Raw genomic sequence first — 15,292 nt, forward strand, 5'->3', positions numbered from 1 at the left:
TTCTCTCTCACACACATACACACTTCTGTGTTGCACTGAGATGGAGTAAACCAGAAGTCGTGTCACATACCTGGCTCATGAACTTCAGGTGTGAAGTGTCATGGAACAAGTTGCAATGGAAAACAAGAGAATGAGAACAAGAAACTTGTTATTTCCACCAAAAGGGCTTTGGAGCCAACAGGGAGGAGGGGCAGAGAGGAAAAAGGGGGCCAAGAATGAAGTTAAGATGTAAACAGGTAAAATGTTTACATTTGAAATAACACATAAAGAGAAGTCGCAGAACAGGAAAGATAAAAGAGGCAGATTTATGATAATAGTGCAGTGCTTAAAAAACACTTCTAATCATCATATGGCATAAAGCACAACCTGACAGCACAGTGTACCGAGGTTTACCTTGATTGGAAATATGCACATGAACATAGCCAGCACTCTCAAAGCACTATTGGACCCATCCTTTACTACAGCAGTATTTCAGCCATTTGAAATAAACAGTGTGGTTCAGAAGCCTGCTGAAATACCTGCCATAATTCATCATCAACGTTCAGCTAACTTCCAAAGAAGCTCAGTTCCCTTCTAGATCTATGGCTCAGACCATTTTCTTCCTTGAAGACAACATTAATGTCTAAATAAATGTACTACTGCTCTTCAAATCCATTTGCAATGTAAAATTACAAACGGATTCCTTCATAGGAAGAAAAGTTTCATTAGAAGTCTGTGCAGGTCTGCATGTCATTCTTCTGGGGTTTGGCAAAGCAGGAATAGATCAGCAATGTGAATTTGCAGGGCAGATTTTGCTTTTCAGCCGTACACACACACACCACCAAATATTTTGCAAAGCAGGCATTAAAAACCCTACAGACTCTCACAATGTTTATATTCCCCATGTACAGCCAATGGGTCAAATTCTGCCCTTAGATTTGAAATAAATCCTCCCCTATAGGAAGAAACATTCATTCCCATATCACATGGGCAGAATTTAATGTATTCCACAAGGAGACTTTTTGCTGAGCTACCCTTTCACAACAGTATACATGTGTTCCCCCAGTTTCTAATGAAATTTTCATGCAATAAGTGAGGTTTCTCCTCCTTGTTGCTGATTACTTTACTGAGAAAAAAAAAAAAAAACAAACAAACATTAAACTAAAATAGAACCACCCCAAAGGCATGCAAGTTATAATCCATCCTTAATGGATTGGTTGTTATCCCCTGTCACCTTGTATTCACTTTTCACACACACCATCCCAGCAGACAGACACCAGGGAGTTTAGAAGTTAAATCACATACCTGGAGGGGGGGCTTCATTTAGTAGGATGTGTCAGGGGAAAAACACAGGAAAGGAAGATAAAAGAATTAGAAATAAGTTATGCAGGAAGGGATCACCTCAAACTTTGGCAAGACTAGGTTGAAGAAGTATAATTTACAGACAAAGTTATAGGGATGGACTGTTAATAAGAGTGGGAAAGGAGTGTAATTACAGTGGGGTATGAAGTAGATAGGAAGGAGATGCCATAGAAACAAAAGATAAAGGGAATTTGAATGTTGATGATTTGTAACAGTTTAAGTCAAGCAAATTTATAAACCATGGGCAAGTGTAGTAACACTGGTGATTTTTAAATTTGAAAGAAAACATACCCAAGAAGAGAGTTTTACAAGCATTTAATGTTACCTAGGTTTCAGCTGCCCTTTTAGCTATCAGAGCTGGCATGAAGATGTGAGAGTTACTGAAGGAGATACTGTTTTGGATGCCTGCATCAGAAGCTCCACCATCTAAGAATCTTTGCTGGCAGATTCTGGGCTTAGCTCTGCAGAACTGGGAATATTTGTGTGCTTGTCTTTGCTGCAAAGGACTAGAACTGCTTGAGTTTGTGTGCCAGAATCCTGCTGCAATCCACTCCCGACAAGTGTGAGCAGCCTGAGTTTCTGCAGCTCAGGTACCTGTCAGGGCTATGGGGTAGTCACAGCCCTAAAAGTTTTCAGGGATATTAAAAAAGTTTGTTCTAAGCTTCTTAGATGGTGATCCTTCAGTTACAAACAATATTTATACCTTCCTAGAGGGAAAATAAGTTTTAGGGAATTTCAAGAATGGATTGATTCTTCACGATTCTGGTATTCTTCAACATGTGCAAATTCCTATATATAGGAATGCTTCATACATTAATACATAGGAATTTAGATATCACAAACATGAGCTTGGTTAGATGGAAAGAGTCACGAAGAAAAAATGAAATAATTAGAGCAAGAATTCCACAACAGCAACAATTGTGATTTGTGCAGGCCAAAGCTGTGACTTAGAAGGTATAGTAGGCAAATACAGCATTAGTAACAGAGAAACTAAATAATCATACAGTTACATGAAAAGCTGGGACAGTCTCCTTCTGACATAAAAGTTTTTTGTTAAGCTTGTTATATTTACATTATCTTTTGGTTTTATTGTGCTTTATGTTAGAGAAGGAAAAGAAAGCATGGGGAGGCTGTGGTTATGGCTTTATTGTTTATCATATAATGTTAATACCTTGTGTTTTGCACAAATTTCAAGTTCATACATCTGTCAGTGCTAGAGAACCAGCTCTCAAGTAGTGAATAGCAGTTCAATAAATATCTTGGAAAAGAGGCACAGAGGCAATCAAAGCAGCTGTGATGGAAGCAATGACCTTTAGCTTGTGCAAATCAAAGTCAGAAAAACCTTAGGTGCAGATTAAGAATCAGAAATGAATATGATTAAAAAGAGAAAGATGTGAAACAAGAAGCAATGAGAACTGGAGACATATGAGAAGCAATGAAGAGATGAATGTTGAAGTATTAAGTCATGTAAAAATCAATCAGCTTTCACCTCACTCCAGCCTTGGCAAAAGCATCAATCTGCTCTGAACTAAGAGGCTGGTCTCCCTCTGTGGACAGCAGAGGGAAATAGCTGGGGTGGGAGGCTGCTGAGATGTGACTACTTTAATAAAACTACTCCAAATGGCACAGAATAATTTCCACAGACAGTTTAGAGGACACTGCAAGTTCAGTTTCTGTTTTCCCAGGTAATAAACATTATACCATTCCCATACGCACTGTGAGGATGGCTCCGAGTCTGGTAAGCGCCTGTTATTACAGCTCATACATTGAGATGCTTGTCTATAAAAAATGTTACTACATTTTACATGCAGCAGTTAGCTTTATCCTCAGTATTATGCATGACAGAGTGATGAGGAAATTATGACTGGTCAAAGGTGTGAGGAAGCTGCAAGTCACAGTTTAACATTATTATTTGATTTTTGTCTTTACTTCCACCATCTTTGAATTCCTGAGTATAATACTAGAGTTACTGTTAAAAATTTTCAACATAAATCATAGTTTCAATTAAATTTCAGTATTTCACAACTCACGTAGATTTAGCAGAGATTTTGATTAAAAAAATAGAAATGTTTCACAACCATAATGGTTGAAGAGATATTAACATCTCTGGAACAAAACTTTTCTACTTTTTGCCTTGTGGCAACTTCTTATTCCAGATTTTTTCTTGCATTACACTATATATACCCCACATTATCCATAAAGGCAACGCTTCAGAAGCATCTAAAATAGAATTTTCATTTCAAAATTTGGAAATCTTCCATAGAGGAGAGAAGGAAAAAAAAAAAGTTGGAACAAAATGTTTTAACTGAAAACCAGAACTTTCAAAAGCTGTCAACAAAGTGTTCCTTTTTTTTTTTTTTTTCGGTTGGTTGAAAAGTTTCCATTTTGTCCCAATTCAGCACATGACCCAATTGTGAAATTGCCAAGTGGAATTGAATTTCCAGCACACAATAACCCTTCAGATTGACGCAGAGGAATTCAGAAGTCACATACCTGGTTCATGGACTTCTTTAAAAGGGAAGTAGCAGGGAAGGAGATGCAAAGAAAGATAAGAGAATTAAAGCAAGAAACAGAGGATAATTAAAAACCCTTACACTTTCCTTAGCCAAGGTGGTGGAGGGGGGGTTAAGGGGATAAAAATCATTAATAAGGTTAAGTGAGAAATAGAGGGCACATGTGAATGTCAATTAGAATTGTGGAGAGGAAGGGTTCTTTGGATATAAAAATGCAGATGACTAATGTATATATTCATAATGTTATAAATCAAATGCCACTGGTAGCCTTTGGCTGACAAAAACATGACTTGTATTTAAAGTAAGTCCACTACCCATAAGTTTGAACATGCAAAAAGGGTATAGACAACCTGCTCTTATTCATGTGCATAGAAATCCCAGCCACTGTGGAAATCAATGGGCTCTGAGGAGCTGGCATTGATTTCCTTGGTGCCCAGGATTTCACCACTGGTGTGTAGGGCTGCACACCGATATGGGTGGGTGAGTCCGAGCATGTTACTCCTCTCCAACCTGCAGGATAAAGCATCCCATGAAAGCCTGGCTGGGCAAGCAGAGAGGGGCGGGCAGAAGGGCAATTGAAAGGTAAACGCATTTGGGCTGCCAGGCTGATGCTTTAAGAAGCATGACCTTCTATTTTGTCAATTACAGAGATTGTCTTACCAGGTCTGGACCTTAATTCCAGTTAAAAAATAAAGTAAAAATGCAACCCTGCCACCCCTGTTTTTGTATGATGCACATTAACCCAGAAACCCCCCAGTAGTCAGGGAAAAAGTACGTACTACGTCTTTTCTCAAATATGTTCCAACCAAAATGATGCCACTTGGTTCAATCCTTACCCCAACAGTAAAAACTACATATAACATTGTGTCACTTGTTGAAACGCTCATGACTTTAGGTGCTACTGTCCCAACATCTCCATACACTGCTGCAAAAGGGAGTTCTGTCTCAGTGCAGTGGCAGGGGGACTGGGGAAAGAGGTGCACCCAGCTGAGGGACACAGAATTGCCTCAGGACACAGCTGTCCCACCTCTAACCCTGGGGTGTGGCACAGAGGAAATGGTTTGAGGAACATTATCCCTGGATCAACTGGTGTCCATACAAATAGCCTGGCTAGAGGCATCAGGTGCTGGGGAATACATGAGCAGTGCCCAGCCTGTGCCTCAGGCATTGTTTTCAAACAGCAGTTAGTACACATTACTCATCACACCACTTATCCTATGAGAGCAAAGCAACTGTGCAGAGGATATTTTTTGCATTGGCTCATCTTCAACCACCTCCAGAATTCCTTCACGAGTTACCGTTTCAGACAGAAACAGAGGAATTCACAAGTCATGGCACATACCTTCCTCATGAGCTTTAGCGTGTGGGAAGAGTCACAGAGCAAAATGCAAAGGGAAATGAGAGCATTAGAAACATCAGAACAACTTTTTGCTTGGGCAAAATGGAGGGGGAGGGAAAGATAAAGAATACGTTTCAAGGAAATAAAATGAGTATGGATACCAAAAGCAGTCCTGGAAGTCAGGGTGCAAATGGTCTGAGATATTAAAAACATAAAGCTGATTTAAGCAGCCAGATGACATTTGTCTTATACAGCCATTCCTGCAGTCCTGCCCAAAGCCAGGAGCAGCATGCTGTTTCATAACCCTGATGCTTGCCCAAGTGGATTTACAACCTGAGGCCGGCAGGTTTTGGATGGCTGCAAGTACTGCCATGAAACAGTGGCCTGGGAACTCCATTATATGAACAAGAATACCACCTTCAATCATTTGCAAAGCTAATGCATCATATTTATCACCATTTGCTTTATACCACAGGGTTTAAGCTGAAAAAAAGATGTGTGGAGAGGCTATTGTAAGAATGACAGCTAATCATGAGCATTTCTGCATATAGTCTGCAGGCCAGATCCACTCCAAATGGTCCAAAATAAGCCTGCCAAGGAGACCCAACCAATCTCAGAGTAAAGGCTTTTCAACATTCATCCTTTTAAGAGGTTTACATTTCCCAGCACTTTTCAAGCTTTTTTTTCATGCAACAATTACCATGTACAGCAACAGTACATTCAACGTCAAGGCAGAACGTGAAGGCAGACAGTACAAAAAACAAAATGGTGGCAAGTTTTAGTCTATATTAATATGCCTATTTGAAACTCCTGTTTCTTTTTGCCATCTTATGGTTTACTGGTGAAGCCAGAGCTTACTCTGAAAGACAGGAATTCAGGAGTCATGTCACATACCTTCCTCCTGAGCTTCTTTAGGTGTGAAGAGCCACGGGACAGGATGGAAAGGAACATTAGGAGAAATACATTGTTATATGAGCTGGAAAAGGCTGAAAACCTTACATAGGCTGAAAATTCTGCTCAGAGGGAAAAGTTTTATCCCAGAAAAGTACATACTAATGGCCAGGAGGGGAAAGGAATTTGAGGCACTTGTGGCTGGGAAGCAACTTCACCATGTGAAGGGAAGAAGAAAAATATATCAGAAAGGGAAAACCTCACAGTAAGCTCAAATATCACATGCTGGAATTTCTCTATAGTTCCAGTTTTAGAGGACAGCTCCTGCCCTTGCCCAGAAAGGCTTCATGGTGAGCCCTGCACCGGGCAGGGGTGGCAGAGAGCCTGGGTTACCACTGAGCCAACTCTGCCAGACCTTGCACTGAGATTATTCCTGGGTGTTAGCCCACTGCTCACAGAGGGGACGTGGACAGCAAAGACAACAGGAGCAAAAAGGCAAAGTAACTGCTACTGCTCCTCTTGCACCACCCTTTAGTCCCTACCACCACCACCAAGGAGACAGCAGGGAGCAGTTTGGAAGGTGATGACACGTACCTGCTGCAGGAGCTTTGTCAAGGTGGGATGTGGCAGGAAGCAAAAGCAATGAGATGGAAAATGAGAACAGTTAGACTAAAGAGTGTGGGAATGCAACAGAGGGTTAAAAAAAAAAAAAAAGCACAGGATGTATGAAATAAGGAAACAGAGGAGGGGACGTGATGGAGAAAGGTGACCAGAGCACACACAGATACAAGAAATGTAAAACCATCTGGACCTGGATGCTGTAAAAACTCTGCAAACTGCTCAGAGTGGGTCTATTGGGGCACTACAAACAGGTTTACCCATTTAAAATATGCCCACAGCACAAAGCTTTGCAAATATGGAACCAACACACCCTTTGGCTCCTTGCACCTGGAGCACCACATCCCAAACTCTCGAGTGCAAAGGGTGAGTTTCTGTTCCAGGCCCTCTTCCACCCTGTCCGTCCCACCTTGCCAGTGCTGTGTGGAATGTGGGGAGCCAGCTGGGGTTACTTGCCAGCGTCTACATGGTTATAATTCTGCAGTATTACATATATTACATATCATATCATATATTATAGCTAATAAACTTATTATATATATGTTATATATAACATGACATATTATAGCATATGTACTATATAACATAGGGCCAAGCACATATTTGACCACAGATGGATTTTGACTTCAAAATCTATCTGACCATGATCTGCCAAGCTATGTTGGAGAAACCAGTTGACACCTGATAGAAATGTTTCTAGCCAGACCCCAGTTACTCCATAGTATACAAATACCCAGGGCTAAAAATCAGCCTCAGAGCATGTTGTGTCTTGGATAAAGGGATGGTATCCACATTTTCTGTGCTGCTTCCTCCCCAAAACTAGAGCAGAGGTGTCTGCACAGACGCTCAGGGATGTGGGGTACCCTCAGTGAAATTTGTGCAAGGAACAAGAAAAGCCCTCTGCCTGCAGATAGTTTGTCCCAGCATCTTTCTCTTGTCTCTTGCTTTCTTCTACCACCTTGCAAAACCGAGGTGCACATCATCCTGCTGGTGCAGGAACCAGCAGGGCTGAGATGCCGCTTCACCTACCTTCCTCCTGAGCCTCTTCTGTGGATGGGAAACGTCACGCAGCGAAAGAAACGGGAGGACAAAAATTAAAACAGGAAATATGTCGTTGGAACATTCCTGAGGTTTGCCAAGCTCCCAGCCCGTTATGGGTAAGAATACACAATGATGGAATTACAGGGCGAGAGAGAATTAAAAATAACATTTTTATGGGCACATTATGGGGTTATAAATGTTACTGAAATATGGGAATATGACCACAAGTGAAAACCACATAAAAAGGCATCCAATACGTTATTCTTTATTAGAGCTGGCTAAAATACCCTAAACCAAACTTTTTGTGAATTTTTAGCCAAAAATAAAACTGCTGCATTTCTTTTGCTTTACATTTTTTTTCATATGGTGAAAATTTTTCACCAACATTTATCAATTCTTGAAATTTCAAACAAATGCATTCCAGAATTTTACCAGATTAATATAAACTTTGCAGTATGTCTCCCTCCCTTTAAAATATTCATTTTGACACCACTGTGCCAAAAATAAGCAGTTTAGTAAAAAAAGATAGAATAAAACAAATATATATATGTGCGTGTTTTTATATACACATATATATGTATATATAAGAATTATTTATGTGTGTATATATATACATTTATATATATAACAATGCATTTTATTTCTTTCATATATATAAATGGTTTGGTTTGGTTTTTTTTTAACAAATAAAACAGGCCAAATTTCCTACCAGCTCAATAAACAACATCAATGCCCACTATTGCATTGATGTCTGTGGCTCAAGACAGAGTCCTGGACACTGGGTGTGAACCATTTGCTCTGGATTTCTTTACACACATTCTCCCTCCACACAGAGGGAAAGAAAGCAGAAGCCATGTCACGTACCTTCTTCCTGAGCTTCAGGTGGTAAGTGTCATGGAACAAGAAGCAACAGCAAGCAGGAAAATGAAAACAGAAAACTGTTAGAAACTGGTGTTGGGGTGAGCTAAGGCCTGGAGAAAAAACGGTGGTTAGAAAGTGATGGAGAAAAGTTACACGGAAAAGAAATGGATGACATCAGAAAGAGACACAAAGGTCAAGCAAAAGTATGGAGCAAAAAGATATACCTCAGAGGAGCCAGTCATGCAGATTAAAGAGAAATTGAAAGTCACCTGCCTATTAATTTCATATCATTAATACTTTCATATCATTAATTTCAGGTCATTAAATACTTGAAAACAAAATGTAGACAGTTAGGGAAGAAAGGAGAAAGGCAAGAAATGCTTTTCCTTTAAGGAAGGCTTGTCTGTAGGAGCAACACCCTTCGCTTGCTCTTTTGATGTTTGACAAGACTTGAAGGATGGAGCATGAAGAATGCCTTCGCCTTCCTGGCTCTGCCACTCCATGCAGGACCAGAGAGACAGATGATGACTGAAGGCAGCTCTACAACCTATTTGGTGTCTCTATTTTCTTTTTCTTTTCTTTTGAGCCCTTGGTCCCTTCACAAGGAGTGCCAGGGGAAATAGTTACTTAAGGATAATGTACCTTGTAATAGAAACTACTCTCACTGTGGCCACAGTTGCACCTCTGCTCCCACCAACACCAACTGGAATTTGACTGTTGCAGCAACTTGGAGGAATCCATTAAAAAAATTTTTAAAGAAAAAAAAAAAAAAAAAAAAAAAAAAAAAAAAAAAAAAAAAAGCTGCTATGTATAAATCTCCAAAATGGACATTTCTACACAGGGACAACTCTCTGTCTCTGAGCTGGTCTCATACCCTCCATGTGCAAATATTCCACCTTCAGTAAAGGGCTGTCCTTTTGACCCCTGAGAAGATGCCTTAGACACTAAGGGCAGATCCTGGGAGAAATTCCAAGAGTTTGGCCCTTAGCTCTGTTCCAGACACCTTGGAAAAATGAAGGATGACAACTGGCAGCTACGCTTGCCTGAACCAAAGCCAGTATGTCAAAAGTGTCCAGCAAAGACAATGATACATCTCCAAAATCATCTTATCTCTGCTGCCTACAAAAGGTGAAACAACTTGGGTGAGAAGGGTTTTTCATGCTCCATCTTTCCAGATCAGCACTCTGTCTGTTGCAGCTTGTCAAATCACATTTCGCCAGCTAAAGGCATGGTAAGAAACTTCATCTTTGCCAGTTGGTTCTCTGCCCTGCCTTTTCTATCCTCAGCAGTGTCCTGTAAACTGCTCCTCAGGAGCTGGACAACATGCTCTTCTTTTCAATTTCAAAATTTAAACTCAGTCTGTGGATACTGCCAAAATGAGAATGGCAGGATTTCATCAGTGATGTTATAGGGGCTCTGCATCAGTCCCTGCTCTAAAAAGTTCCAAGTTTATGGACAGATTATCCCTCAGCTTTTTCACCGTCCCCTCATACAAATACTCCAGTTCACTATGACATGAAGGCTCTGTACATCACAGCCCCAAAAAACTTGATTGTTTTTTTGTTTTCCAACTGGTTTCCGGATCAAGTGTTTCAGATTGCCTTTAGCAGCAAGCACCAAAGAGAAGGGTGAAATGTAGACAAGAGAAAAGCAGGACCAAGAATCAAAGAAAGATAAATTACGTTCCACTTTTTTTGTTACCTTCTTCTTCGTACTCCTCTGCATTGAAATGGGAGCGGGGGGGGGGAAAAAAAGCAGACAAATCAGCCATCAGCCTTGACACATCAGTAGGACATTACCCATGGCAGAACCCTCTGTGCACACAGGGATGCCAGGCAAGATAGTTTCTGAGAGGCCACTTGCAAACCAGCAAGTCAAATAACAGATTAAGTGACTTTAAAAATAAAAAAGAGTATTTTTTAAAAGGGGAAGATGATGATAAAGTATTGAATTTTTCCTTGGGCAATGGAAACTCAAGGTTACACGTGCATTAGAAGGGAAGAGGTAGCAGAGAGGGCCTCTGAATATAAGAAAAGTGTCTATGTATATTGCTTTCAAACACTATGGGGATTTATGTCCTAAAACCAGAACGTTACATATACAGAAGCTTCAAAATAAATTGCCAGCAGATGGCAGTGCCCCTACAAAAACCAGCAGGGTCCCCTCCCACCAGGGCATCGATCTGGGGCTGAAACCCCACAGGTTGCCCGCAGCACGGACACGGCCAGGGTGCCACAGGTAGTGAAAAAAACACCAGAAGCTGGTGACAGACAGACAGAGGCACAAAAAAGAAACTTCAGATTTGTCTAACCATACCAGCTGACACAGCCAGCAAATGTTGCAGGCTTGCACAGAAGCAATTACGGACAGATTTAAGACTTACCCTCTCCTTGTTCCCTGTGAGAGAGGAAAAAAGGATATTGAAATCAGATAAGTATTTCTCCTGCTCTGTACTGATGTCAAGCTTTAAACCACACACTGAAGCAACCCAATGCAATGTTGCTTAAAGTCTGTTGTCTGCAGGTCTGTCCATGATTCCTCTGATTCCACGACTGCCCTAACCTCCCCTTTGTACTAATGATGCAAAAACGGCAAATAATCCCGTTGGGTTTGGTCATGCTACTCTAGATTTGTTAAACCAAGGCAGAAACCACTGCACTGTGAGTTTTAGTCCCCCTCTTCCAGGTGCAGTGCCACAACCCTAGAGGGCAGGCTGAGCTGGGTGGAGGCGTTTGGGCGATGTCCTGTGTTGGACAGGGAGGGGTCTTTGACACTCTAAATCAAGATGTCCCTTTCCCACTGCCTCGGGGGGCTTCAGGCTGAGTACAGAGCAGGACCCTGTAGGGATGCCCTCACTCTGCTGTGTGGGGCCAAGCTGAGCAGATAAACACACAGACTCTCTACTTACACTTCCTCGGTATCAGACATGTTGGCAATTAGTTTCTAGACAAAAGAGAAGAAAAGGAAAACAAACAAGAAAAAGGAGAAAAAAGGTGTTATTAGTGAGCACACCTCATAAAAAAATACCAAGTCAGAAGCAAATGGATTGACATTTGAGGACATAAAAAGCCAAGCACCTGCTTTCCCACACAGCAACCAGCTCCACACCAACACTGACATTTTGGGAGAAGCACAGACCTTTGCCACCTATGTCAGAGGACAAAAAGATCATCTGGAAAGCTATATCCCACCAACTCATCTGCTTCCCACAGGCAGACCCAGGGGCTGTTTAGTCCCAGCTTTAAATTACAAAATCCCCAGAGCTCAGGGAGACAAGCAAGGCCAGGGTGTCCTCCCACACCCATCTGACATTTCCATCACTCCAGCAAGATCAGAGGAATTTTTCCTTCTTTTGTGCTACCACAGGTGGGAAGGTGCCAGCTCCAAAGCTACAGTCAGTTACAAAAATAACTGAAACTACCAATAAACCTAGAGATAAGTACTTATTTGTCAGCACCCAAAAGTGTGCCTGGTTTATACAACTGGTGAGTGAGTGATCGATAATTTGTTGGTTAGTTTAAGATGAAAACCAGCCACATGCCTAGTTAGGCAGTTCACACTGATATAACTATTTCTATGTAATGCAACACTTTTGATGCTTTTCCTAACAGCATCAGCTGTCCTGAAGACAGGAGAGAAGATGAGGAAAGGCCACCAAAACTTTCTCCAAATCCACAGCAGGTCTTAAATTAGAAAGTCAGACTTCTTGCTGGCCCAAACCCTGACTTTCATGACTTCATTATTCAGCTGATATATGAGAGATATCTTGAAGGAACAGGTGGGCTGACTTAGGTTCAAAAGGAACAACTGCAGCTCAGCAGCTTTCTATTTCAGAGGAAAGCAGTAATCCCACAGGCTCCAACCCTGCCCTATAAGGGATTCTCTCCATTCCTCAGCAATGACCTTGGGCACCATACGTTAACATCAACAGGATTTTAAACCCCCATGTTGCAAGGAGAGATAAACAGCCAACATTTTTTTCTTCCAGTTCCTCCTTTATTCTCTGTCTGAAATTCAGCATTGCCCGGGAAGTAGTGCCACCAGTGGCTGTGTTATGACCTGAGGCACTGGATGGGAGGGGTAATCTACCGGCAGGACACATGAGATTTAGGTTCACTAGTCTCTTGGTCCCAACCTGCTCTTAACTTTGTAGCTGTGGTTGCCCATTCCTTGATTTCAAGGGCTATCCCAAGGAGTACTTAGGGGACTCTAGTCCTACCAGGCAGGGGGAGTAGGGGGAAATTTTGTGTTTGGGAGGAATTTCAGCTTTAAAACAGCTTTTCTGCTCACCAATTCACACTACTTCTGTTAATTACTTGAATGCTACAACACTGCTTGTCTCTCTCCCCTGGTCTTTTCAGTCTAGATTTCATAAAATCTTCAGGATGAAGACTTGCACTTGCTATCTCCTCAGTGGCTAGCATGTTAGCAGTCTCATTTCAGCTTTCAAGAATTATTCAAGCTATTAGTAATAATGCTTGACAGCGTGTTGGTTTAGGCAACAGGACAGCAGAGCTTCTCCAGGCAAAAGCCTGCAGAGGGAACCTGCCTAATGCCCAGCTGTTGGGCTTCTTCCAAAATACACGTTCTGTAAAGACTCAGGGCAATGGCCAGTCCTCCCATGGATTAAGCCTTTATAAATGCGGCTTTCCTTCTTCCCAAGGTGAAAGATTAAAAAAAAATAAGAGGACTTTTAAAGGGCTATGGGCTAAACTCCTCTCTCATTATAGTAAGAAGAAGAGTAATACCACTAAGTGGTGAAGAAATCAGCTCGAGAATCCTCTGTGTGCAGACAGAGAGGGGGTGTCTGTTCAGTGCAGGGCAGGCACGTAGCGCAGTGCACGCTGTTCTTTCCAAGGCAATTTTTGAAGTCAACGGGAGCCTTTGCAATCAGGATTTCCATTAGCAGTTATTGGAATGAGCTCATCTCGTCGCCAATTTAGCTCTAAAGACATCTTGCTGAGGGTTGTCACATTGGCTGTTCCCCTTCCCCCTTCCATATTTGTTAATCCAAGCGCTGCAAATGCGAATGGGATTTTGCATGGCATCTGTCCGTGTGCTATAAAAGTGGAGCGAGAATGCCAGCATCCCTGACACCATAAGACCCCAGCCCTGAGGGGATTTCTTGGCCCCAGATAAAATGAATTGATAACAAGTACATTGGCAGACTCTGTACAAAGATGAGCCAGATACAGGAACCCCAAAGGCGAGGGCAGGGGGGACAAAAAATTCCAGGGAAAGATCATAGATTTCAGCCTTGCAAGGGCTAAACATTCAACCAGGTTTGGTCCCTCTGTCAGGAGAGACTGGCATTTAACACAGCACCTGACTGCCACTGCCCTGGCTGAAAAGGTAAAAAGGTTTAGCTTCAAGAAGAACAAGGTGTCTGTCCACTTCCTGGCATTCAAAAGCCATCTGGTCCCTTAAAGCCAGGGGCAAAATGCAGACTGTCATAGCTACAGCCACCCAAGACAAGAAAGGCTCTTTGATGCCCAGCACTATCCACATAGCTAACTCTGTCATCAAAGCAGCCAGCAAAATTGGGCTATATTTACATCCAAAAGGCAATAAAGAAAGCAATCTGTTAAGAGCGGCAGTTTTTACAGTTAGGATTAAGTTTGCCCGAAGGCAATGGAAAGTCTCCAGCTGGCTCGGGATTAGCCTTTGGTGGAAATTACTTTACACGCAGCAAATGCAGTCCAGGATTAAGGCTGTTAGCACCTTCAGGCAATAATTGGGCTTTGTTTGTATAGTAGCAGAAAAATGGATTCTGGTCTTGACGGAGGTTTAAGGATGTAATAAAATCAATTAGTTAATACTGCCCGCCCTTTGAAAGGAAAATTAAAACACATGGGAAAGTTTCACCAGACAGAAAACTTCCTGCCTGCTCCCACCCCTTGGTGAAAGCAAAGGTGAAAGCAAAGGTTATTCTGTGTTTTGCTCAAGCCAAGCAGGTCACTGGAAGGACAAATACACTGATCCTTAGCCCCAGGTGGGCAGGAATACCATTTCCCTTTTGGCCCCAAATGCTCCTGGCCTCAGCTGAAAGAGCAGAGCCAGCACATCCCAAGAAGCCTCTTAGCAGCTGAGAATGCACCCGGGAGGGGGAATGGGCTGCCTTGCACCTCCAGGCCATCCCTGGAAATAACCCACCCATCAATCATCCCTTCCCAAGCCAGGCCATACAAGGTAGGCAAGGTAGCAAGAGCCATATGGGAAGGGGGCAGCAACAAAAAATGGCCATGCATGGGCAATGGGACCTGGCAGGGACAGCTCTTGGGCAAGGACTGGGGCTGTGATCCACCAAGCACCACATGGCCACTCTTTCCCAGCAAGAGCCACTGCAAACCCACTACATGGATTTTTTAATATATATACATATCATGTTAAAAGAGATGGGTATTATACATACTATATCTAGCAAATACATAAACATATGCATATACATCTCTCTAATGCTGAAACAGAGTAGGAGGACTCCAGCACTGCTGCAGGGTCATAGCAAAATCCCAATTCCCTATCCCAAAACGTACACTTCATCCTTGTCTGCAGGGTGGTATGAGCTGTCTGATCGCTGCAAGGGGTTTTCTAGGGATAATAAAGCTGAGACAGAGAATAAAAAGCCAATGACTGTGCTCAGTTTACACCCCCTGCCTTTCCTTGGTCTTAGAATAATCAAGGTGGGAAC

The 15,292-nt window shown here is 42.1% G+C and overlaps 1 protein-coding gene across 11 annotated transcripts in view; it reads right to left on the reverse strand.

The window, feature by feature from the left end:
- The window catches only part of TNNT3 (troponin T3, fast skeletal type), a 30,255-nt gene that overhangs the window by 13,888 nt on the left and 1,075 nt on the right, over positions 1 to 15,292 (reverse strand). For 3 of the 11 annotated variants that reach the window (XM_066187705.1, XM_066187711.1, XM_066187709.1), the window contains exons 2-6: positions 11,513 to 11,547; positions 10,988 to 11,001; positions 10,306 to 10,323; positions 7,732 to 7,749; positions 71 to 82 (exon numbers count right to left, since the gene is read on the reverse strand). In XM_066187705.1, the coding sequence (XP_066043802.1) occupies positions 71 to 82; positions 7,732 to 7,749; positions 10,306 to 10,323; positions 10,988 to 11,001; positions 11,513 to 11,532 (82 nt within the window). In that variant the 5' untranslated portion in view covers positions 11,533 to 11,547. Of the gene's footprint in view, positions 1 to 70; positions 83 to 3,834; positions 3,850 to 6,087; positions 6,103 to 7,731; positions 7,750 to 10,305; positions 10,324 to 10,987; positions 11,002 to 11,512; positions 11,548 to 15,292 lie in introns of all 11 variants that reach the window. The other 8 variants (XM_066187703.1, XM_066187701.1, XM_066187708.1 and 5 more) reach the window with 4 other exon arrangements.

This window comes from Chamaea fasciata, unplaced genomic scaffold (assembly GCF_029207755.1).
Source record: "Chamaea fasciata isolate MVZ Bird 193981 ecotype frontalis unplaced genomic scaffold, bChaFas1.0.hap1 SCAF_7, whole genome shotgun sequence".
Taxonomy (NCBI): domain Eukaryota; kingdom Metazoa; phylum Chordata; class Aves; order Passeriformes; family Sylviidae; genus Chamaea; species Chamaea fasciata.